The sequence below is a fragment of the Glandiceps talaboti genome, chromosome 22 (genome assembly GCF_964340395.1).
Source record: "Glandiceps talaboti chromosome 22, keGlaTala1.1, whole genome shotgun sequence".
In the NCBI taxonomy this organism is placed as follows: domain Eukaryota; kingdom Metazoa; phylum Hemichordata; class Enteropneusta; family Spengelidae; genus Glandiceps; species Glandiceps talaboti.
This window is the reverse complement of record NC_135570.1, coordinates 3,368,093-3,378,033: the sequence shown is the minus strand read 5'-3', so window position 1 is coordinate 3,378,033 and position 9,941 is coordinate 3,368,093. Positions and strand designations below refer to the sequence as shown.

Below are 9,941 nucleotides of genomic sequence, written 5' to 3'. Positions count from 1 at the left end.
GTGTGTGTGTGTGTGTGTATGTATGTATGTGATATCACACAATTTGTGTACATTCATAAGTGCATAGTGAATACATTAGTTATAATAAACCATATGAAGAACCTATGTTTAATGCAGCATTCTCTACTTTTGGCCAGAACAGAGTTTGAACATGTTATCTACATACATGGAATGGCTGGTTTACAAAATAAAGCATAAATACAGTGAAAAGAAAAACTGCCTTTCAATGGGATGACTCTCCATCACATCATGAGTTATTGAATTACATAGAAGTTTCATAAAGTGACCCAAGTGGCAAATCATGTGTCAACCACAGGTTGCTCAGAAGAAAATTACATACACTATAACACAAAACATGTTTCAAAATCCATTTCAAAAATATGTAATAAGAAATATTTTAAGAAAAAAAACTCTTAAAAACAATGGCGTCATTGGTTCTTCACGGGAAAATAAATTACGGGCCAGTTTGACAAAATAACTGGTATTTTATCTACAGAGAATAGAATGAGATAATCCTGATATTTGTGAATTCCAAATAGGGCAACACTTGTGATGGAAGATCTAAGAAATTTTGTATGTAAATATATCTATATTACTTTAAACAAAAGTCTAGTTGTCAGGTTAGCTCTTGCTATCCATATGTCTATTTTTTGTTTTGTTGTCTAAATATAGTAGAATAAATCCACTGCTAGCCCAAGAGAACTCAAGGGCTTCCCTGAAGTCAAGTCATGGTTAAAGAAGAATCTCGGACTCTGGAACTGTCCTCAGTAAATCAGTTGTTGGAAAAAACTGGATACTAAAAGGCATCCTTGGCCAGGTTTACTGTTTTTACCTACTTCTATATTGATATAACGTCTTACATGATATAGGAGTATATAAACAACCAAATTGCACTGGCTAGCTCTTTTTTCGCAGCATGATAAGATCAACTACTTAACTAGTCCTACATATCATATATTTTTCTGTCAAGTCTCACTAGTACCCAAAGTTCAAATCACTGACCTCAACTTAAAAAGCAATCGCTTACACGACAACTTTTTTCAACCTTATCATAAACTAGACAGAACAAAGGAGCTGAGCCTAACCTCCAGTTTTGACACCAGCAACATTTAGCAAGAACCAACCTGAGTACTAGTCAGTGTTCTCCCCAGAAACCACACACAGAACAGTATGAATTTACATGACAAAAGGAATATACTGTTATGCTAATTAACTTATATCGTATAAGGAAATCTCAGTGTGAAACCAACTATATTAGAAAGGCCTGGGGAGAAGCCTGGTACTAATTAAAGTTACTCTGATACTATCTACATCTCTTATTGTAGACAGTCATTTGGTAATCAATCTGTAAACACAATTAAGTCATGATAGGAATAATCACTCTACATACCCTGTGGATAAAACATGATTAATTATCTAAAAAAATTAAATAAACTTGATTTAATCTTTACATCCTCCCAAGTGTAAATTTTCCCTGGTTTGTCTTCTGTCATCACCCTGACAACACTTCTAAACACACATTATGAAATAATGATGCAAACATCACAAAAACTTCTGTCTTGCCTTTTGTTTGACATATCTTGAAAATGTGAGTCGTATGTCAAGTCACTCTTTGATCACTGTATGAAACTCCAATTCACATCAACGTCCCTAATGTATGATGACCACCGTTTGAACTTCTATTGCACCTCAAGTCATCATAAGTAAACACCAGCTATATCCATCGTGCTGCACTGTCTAATGTAAGTGTTGAGGATTTCCAAGTTGAACTTTTAAATATCCATCTGGAACTGTGGCTCATCAAGTTCTGTAGAAGCAACATGAAAGAAAATCAAACTGTTGATAGCTTCATTATGTTAGTATGCACATACTTTGCATTACAGAACTTGTGAAATGCAATGTGTAACTTGTGCATGCATAACAAAAGTATAAACGTTAATGGCCACATATACAAATGTACATGTATTCAAAGTCACATATCTGCAAACATCACCCATGACTTCACATCTCTTAAGAAGACCTGATGTTTCATGTTGACAGCTAGGATTAAACCAAGTATGTGTATACTGATGCAATACAAAGCTGCAATTTCTTTGTTCCTATTCACCTGCATAATACATTCATTTTGTATATGTACATGTAGTATATTTAGTAAACTGTATTTCACTTTGTTTCATACAGCTGTACAGGTACAATTTGATTTCTACAAACGTTTTATTACAGCTGAGCTGGTAAGTACATAAAACTGACCTATGTTCCACATTATTTTTATCAAGCTGGCTATGGTAAATATTACAGAAATCTCTTGGACTTTGACAAGGTTTCCCTATCTTTCCTCAAACCTTGTCAAAAACAATGTCTACACCACTATAAATATTTACAGTGTACCTCTCTGCATTTGGAGATATCACAGACTGACTGTGTTTATAAATTTTGAATAAACTCCATGCATTATACATTAAACACTACCAAACACTAGCCAGTCTGCACTGAGTATTGTGACTTTCAAATTAAGACTAAAGACATACCTATTTGAGAGAGCCTACTTATGACAGTATCAATTGTAAGCACCAGTGAACATCACTTGATGGATACTTGGTGCTATATAAATCTCTATTTATTTATTTATTTATTCATTATAATCTGCTTCACAACCATTCTCGGCTGATCAAAGGGTGGCAAGTCACAGGATTCATGTTTATGAAATAATTACAACTTGGTGAAAATTTGAAAGACATATATCTGTACACCAAAAACATACTCTGTATAAGCAAACGTTTTGTCTACAGCAAAGATCATAACTCCACCAAAAACATACTCTGTACAAGCAAACATTTTGTCTACAGCAAAGATCATAGCTCCACTCAAATATGGAACTCTTTAACGTTACTTCTGGATGGAAAAAAAGAGGGGGGGGGGGGCAGTTCACAAAACAAATTACTTATAAAATATACAGGAAAATAAGAGGTTAACATTGGAACAAAACATTTTTGTTCATGCAGAATTGCATGCTAACACAGAAACAAACACAGTGGACAGTACACAACTTCACTTGATTAGATTTTGCTATATGACCTCAAAATATTGTTAGTCATAAATGTTTCATCTCTGACATTTTCCCAGATACCAGAGTTAATGTTTTGTCTCATTAATTTGAGACTTGTGTTTTAATATTAGCATTATAGCAATTTGAAACTTGCTTTTTAGATGATGTGCTTTGAAAACATGTAGTGAATACTTTTATTGTATTTCATGGCACTTGGCCATGCTTCAAAAACTTGGATTCTCAATATGAAGACATTACCATCAGGGAATATTATAAACTATTGTTAGGTATATCTTGATTGCTTACTTTCATGGTAGACAAATGAAGGATTTCATAATGTGTGAATTGACATAAAAACATAACTTTTCAATTCTCTTAAGCTAGAGCGACCCTGTTTGACCTCATTAGCATACCCTTTCTACATTCAATATATGATGCAATTTGCATAGCCTAACATAAATAACAGCATATAATACTACATTGTAAAAACAAACTGAAGTCCCCCAAACACATACATCAGTTTCTCAACACCAATCTGCATTACCTACTTGGCTAAATCCAATAACCATTATACTTACCCAATATTGGCTTATCTTTATCACTGTTTTCATGATTAGCGTTATTCTTCGATTTTTGTTGAACTTTCTTAGTGTTTTCTATTGGACTAGTAACACCTGGAATAACTGGCAAATTCTTGGGTGGAGTCCGTGCAAGTGGTGAATTCCTCATTTGCATCAAGAATTTACGTTCGTAAATAATGCGAGTGCCTATTAGAAAACAAATATAGCATAAGGGACGATCGCACAATGTCACACAAGCTCAATAAATGAACTTAGTTCATGTAGTATGAGTTGTAAAAGATTGGCTTGAATCCTGTCTGAAAATGGGTAATACTACAGTTACTAGTATTTGTTATTGTTATTAGTATTAATATTGCGCCTTTTCCTTGTAAGACACACACCCAATCACTTTCCAAGGTGAGACCCACTCATAACTCCAGAGGTAGATGCTTGCATTTAGAGTATTGGGAACCCATGATTCTTGAAGAATTTTGGGGACCCCCCCCCCCCCCCCTTTGACTCTGGCCATACAAAATGTAGATACTTGCATTTAGAATATTGGGACTTTCTTAGAAGCGTTCCTTTTCAGCTTGTTTAACTGAGCTTAGATTTGTTATTGTTTACATATTGATTGCACAAATTAGGACATTGGGAACTGTTGACTAGAAAAACTGATGCAAGAACTTGGACAATTGCCAAGGTCAAAGGTCAGCAAGTTCCTCAGTAATTTTATCATGTTTAGAAACAAACTCAAACCAACATTTTCATTTTCCACATTTCAGTGAAACAAAGATAAAATTGGTATGATATTCTGCATAAATTCATATTTAAAGCTAACATTCTCCTTTTATTTCAAACAGGATGTCAAGTTGACTACGCAGTACAAACAAGTCAAATTCAACTATAAAACTGAACAAAGTCACTAAGCAAACACCAAACCAGTGACCTCTATAACACACACTGACTGTCTGTGTCTCCCAAACAGACATATTAACTGTGTAACACTGACAAATAAACACAACTGTACTGTGCACAGAATGGGTATATGTTGTCAGCTGCACTAAACATCCATCGTTTTCATGAAAAAAGCATCAATAGAGAATTTCATAATATTTTAAATGATTTTCCTCTCATCTTGGTGTTAATAAGAGAAAACTAAACCAATATTCACGTTATAAGTCATCCGTAAATCTAACTGTCGAGTGATTTGGGAAACCCCCACAAGGACAAAATGGTGTGATGATCACATCAAAACAAAGTCACGTGGTATCGACTATGACGTGATCGTGCACACATACGACATTGTATCGTGTTTTGATCAACTTGGATATAACATATGTTCTAAAAACTACCGAAATACTGGGAAATGTTAATTATTACTTTTAGTTTTTAATCAGAAATAACCTAAGTATTAAAATCTTCGCTTAGACATACATGAAAGCCTCGAGAAGGCAATAGTGTGTCGAGAAACGAAGGCCTAATGTCGCACCATGAGAAAAACGTCGTTACAATGTGTGCGTAACGTCCTGTTTATCTGTGTTTCCGTACTTATCAAACACCTGGGGATCCTTATTTCTTCGCTGACAGAAACTCGAAATTATATCAAATTCCACTAAATTGGATTTCATGTACTTATATGTCTTACATCGCCGAGAACTAGTGATGAATAAGAAACATGTATGGATGCACTCACCTCCTGGCGTGGTTGAAAAAATGGTCCCTCCTGGCGTTGAGCTATAATCATTGGGCATTTGCGATGGGTCGTTCAAAATCACCTTCCGAGTCGGAATTTGACGGCTCGTAGTGAGCTTGGGCGGTGCAGCTTGCTGTGACATACTTAAAATAAAACCTTAGGCTGAATTTAAGACAAGTAACCAGAGAAAACCGTCATGAAACCTGGGGAAAATTGTGAAAAGCTACGCAAACACAGCCTCCAAGATGTTACACCATTCCACCGTCGTGTCACGAGTTTACGTCGAAGCTAACCGGAAGAAGCCGAACATAGCCGAAATATTTAACCTTTAAACTTTTGACTCGGAGTGAAGTGACATCACGACACAATCGACCGACGAAAAGTTGGCAATGTTAGCGGTTTGTATAGGAATTCGGGCTTGGGTATTTCGCAGTGTAATTTCAGTCTAGCGAACGAGAAGCCCTTGAGTCATTGCAGCGAGGAGAGAAGGGCTTCGCACGTAGCGCTTACATTACAACTTACAAGGGCATTCATACTCGGATATGATCCGAACCGAGTGAAAGTGTAATAACTCCTCTCTACTTGAAAACAGGGCTTTCAATTTTCGTACATTACAAGACCAACCCGAGGATGTCAGCCGCCCAGGAGGTGGCAGAAGTTGCGAATAGGTGTCGAGAAGCACAAACTACGAGATTATTAGGTAGGCATTTAGACCAATACACACTGAAATTCCCTGGAGAGCAAACTCATCGGAAAGATTCTTTCTTTGGTACGAAGAGAACGGAAACTAAATACTCGCAACTCAGTCAATGATTTACTTGTCACCTTTCTTGGACTAGGAGTTAACAAGGAACAAAGTTCTTCTAACTAGCTACATTAGAATAGAATAGAATCTTTATTGCATATGTAACTACATTTCTTCATTGGATTTTGGTGCTAAAACAAATTAGTAAATATATGTTTCATAATATTCCAAAATATAGAATTTGAAATTTCATTTCTTGTAAGTTGTATTGAAATATATATGCTGTAGGAAATGCAACACATTACCTAGCAGCTTGATGAAATATAACATTCACATGTAAATTTATACATATTAATAGTTTATTATGGATGTATGAATAATTTCAGTAAGCTCAATATGCTAAATGTCAAAATAGGATTATTTAGATTTTGTATTTCTTGATCACCATTGTCAGACATGTTTCAAGATATCACATAATCATATATATCCTATGATATTTAAGTTTTTTAATGTTTCTGATGTCAGGGTGACTTCTTTTATGTGAAATCCACAAATGACTTAATATGCATGTAAATTTTCTCAAGAACTGAATAATTGCAGAGTAATTAATTATGCATTTAAATGCTATTTGTTGTTATAAGAATACCTTGACAAAAAATAAAACATTTTCTGATGATTCCATTATGAGTTTCAAAAAGTTTCAAAAGTTAGTTGAAAATAAAATGTTGTTAAAAATTAATGACCTGGGTCAAACAAACCACAGTGAGGTGACCATTGAATTAGTGTTGATAATATTAATGTGTCCAACACTTCCAGTAATGTGACAGGAAAGTATCACAGCAAATTAAAAGGTTCAGTATATATGAAATAGTCGTGTACTTGTGTACTACTCTGGTGCTGCTGGCCATCCCAGACGAAGCGGGTATGCATGCTTGTTAGAAATTTCACTGAAAAGGGGGTGTTTTTTCAGATCACCCTAACATTTGGGCAAACCGTTTATGGTGCAGTGTATGGATTAGGTGTCCTTGAAGGTAAAACCTCCCTGGTTTTGGAAATGGGGGGGGGGGGTGTTGGCAGTGATATTCTCCCAGATTCACTAACAAAAGGGGTTGCTTTTCATTGAAATTTCGCTAACAAGCATGGGTACCCACCCATCCAGGGACTTCCACCACCAGGTGTACTAACTGATTGTAAAAGTGCTCAAAATTGCCAAATGAGTAAAATTAAAACCTTTTTAATTCTATTTTAGCATTTATTATTATTTATTTATTACTCATTTGTTACAGCATTGAAAAAGAAGAAATATTTTACAATCTTAGGTAAAAGATTAAAGGGAGAATGGAAAATAGCAAAGCTGACAGTACAACATTTAGTACAATTGAAATTTTTTATACTACAAACTTGTCTAGAGCTCCCTGAATCTAGACAAATCAAAACATCACATTTTTCTAATTTACTGTATCAATTAACTATGTTTTACTGTTCTATTGATTCTTGGAACCATGAACAATATAAACTCTAAGTATATACACTGTCTTCTCATTATGTGATTGCTCTGTGTGTTATATATTTCTACCTGTTACAGATCTATCAAGCTGTTCTCTGAAAGCAATACCAGATGCAGTCTTTTTCTTCTTCAGTGAAACTAAACCAGAGACCTGCGACTTCTCAAAGAATGTGCTTAAAAGAATACCTGCAAAAATTGGACAGAAATTTCCCCAAATAAAAGGTAAGTTGTAAAGATTACACTAAAGTGATACGTACTGCTGCAGTGTGATAGTTCTGGTAATAAGAAATGTAATCAAACACACTAGTACTGTGAAGCCAAAGCAGCTGTACCTTTTCACTAGTTTGTATTCAGGCGCAGACTATATTGTGTTGTATTCCTAAAAAAAAATTCTGAAATATGTTTTATTTAAATACTGTATGCACATACATAACCTATAATATACAGTCTAATAGTCAGGATGTACAATGCACATACAGAACAAAAATATTGGGTAGTAATATCTGATTATATTCTTATAGTTCAATTCCTTTACATTCATCATGTCACATGACGAAAACTGAAATCTCCGAACAGTTTGAATGCATGGTTATCATTACAAGTACCTCTTAAATCATTTTACCAAAAAAACAAATATTCTCTGTCTATTCCCTTCACAGTTTTCAACATGGCTAGTAACTGTTTATCTAGTCTTCCAGCCACAATGGTTGCCATGACAAACCTATCTATCCTAGATCTGTCTAGCAATGCATTTTCCGTCTTCCCTGAGGTCATCTATAGTTTATCAAGTCTGGAAGATCTAAATGTAGAAAATAATCAAATAGAAAGTAAGTAGGTGATGTCTTTTAATATCATCATTGGTATACATATTATAACTGGATATTTATGTCCAAATATTGGCAAATTGTCTTTTTGTCTGCAGGTAGGAATTGTCTGAAATCTCAAGGTTGTTTCATTCATTTCTTAATTTAGCAGTAAAGCTATCTAATACTGTAAAGTGCGTGATACTAATTTCCTTCAAACTTCTTGAAAAAGCCTACTGAGATGTGAAATTTGTCAAAGATAGTCTTCAATTCAAGCTGTTTTGTATTCATTTAGTAGTGAAACTAATTTCCACAATTCCTGCCTGTGGTGGTATTTTTAAAGACTTTGATAATTTGTTTTTCTTAGAAGAGAACAATATTAAGAATAAGTTTCGTTTATTTTTTGAAACAGGCATCAATATGGCAATATTGCTACAGAGGGGGAAGCTGAAAATGTTGAATCTGAAGTACAATCCATTGAATGAAGTGACACATAATGCCATAGAAGAATGTAAACACCATTTGTCTATTCAATTCAGTGATCCTCACCAGGATGAAGAAATGGCCTGATACTTATAGCACCCTCTAGTGGCCAAAAAGATATTTACTGATAGCGTGTAGGATTTACATATATAGGCTTTCCTCCATCATTGTTATAGCACCCCTGGTGTTCAAGAAAATCAATATTTATGGATGATGTCGACTTTATGTTTAGGCTTTCTCTGAGGCAGAAACAAAACTTTCAATATTTATGAAAATTGTAAAATTTAGATTTTAAATTATTAGTGAAGTATTCCCTGATGTATTTTCTCTGTTCAGCCTTGCAAAATATAAATGACATAAGGGGGTGTCACTGTGAGTGGAAGACAGTGATTAACCTTATATAATGAATATTCTCTGGCTGATCACAGTCCCTTAAAGTGAGTCATATGGATGAGGATTGGATATTTATTTGGGATTTTTGATTGATGAAACAATTTTATCATGGCATCCTACTTGAAAAGTCAATGTAAAACAACATAGACCAAGTCTGTGTGTTGTAACTCAATACATTGCAAACGATTAATGAATGTGTAAAAAGTTTGTTATTGGACGTACATACAATAATAAAAATTTTACACATTTATCAGTCTTTTGCAATGTATTAAGTGACAAACAAGGACTTGGTCTATGTTGTTTTACATTGATTGTTCAAGTAGGAAGCCATGATAAAATTGTTTTATAAATTCAAAATCTAAAATTAATACCCAATCCTCATCCATATGACCCACTTTGATCACAAGGGACTGTGGACTGATGAATATACATAGTAAATATGATATAGGCTTATTTCTATAACATTTTGATATTCTCATTTACAATACATGTACCAATTTATCAATAGGGTAAACTATTTTGGCAATGAGGCTGTCTTAAACTAAATATCATCTTTTTAGTGCATTCAATTTGCCCAATGATATTAATGACAAGATGAAATTAAGATATTTAAATATAGAGAGTTATTAATTCCTACTTTTCTAAATAGTGTTATAGTTGATTCAAATGTCAGATTTGGCTTAGGTTTGTTAAATTGTTGTTAATAAATAA

The 9,941-nt window shown here is 34.3% G+C and overlaps 2 protein-coding genes across 2 annotated transcripts; one reads left to right on the top strand and one right to left on the bottom strand.

The window, feature by feature from the left end:
- Positions 1-5,581, bottom strand: LOC144452324 (eukaryotic translation initiation factor 4E-binding protein 1-like). Its single transcript, XM_078143397.1, has 3 exons — positions 5,300-5,581; positions 3,625-3,813; positions 1-1,807 (listed from the first exon to the last, which is right to left on the bottom strand). The coding sequence occupies exons 1-3, from the start codon at positions 5,439-5,441 to the stop codon at positions 1,773-1,775; spliced, it is 366 nt and encodes a 121-aa protein (XP_077999523.1). The 5' UTR covers positions 5,442-5,581; the 3' UTR covers positions 1-1,772.
- Positions 5,582-5,681: 100 nt separating this feature from the next.
- LOC144452332 (uncharacterized) lies at positions 5,682-9,338 on the top strand. Its single transcript, XM_078143408.1, has 4 exons — positions 5,682-5,999; positions 7,630-7,773; positions 8,211-8,378; positions 8,767-9,338. Exons 1-4 carry the CDS (start codon positions 5,930-5,932, stop codon positions 8,922-8,924), a joined length of 540 nt encoding a protein of 179 aa, XP_077999534.1. The 5' UTR covers positions 5,682-5,929; the 3' UTR covers positions 8,925-9,338.
- Positions 9,339-9,941: the final 603 nt, after the last annotated feature.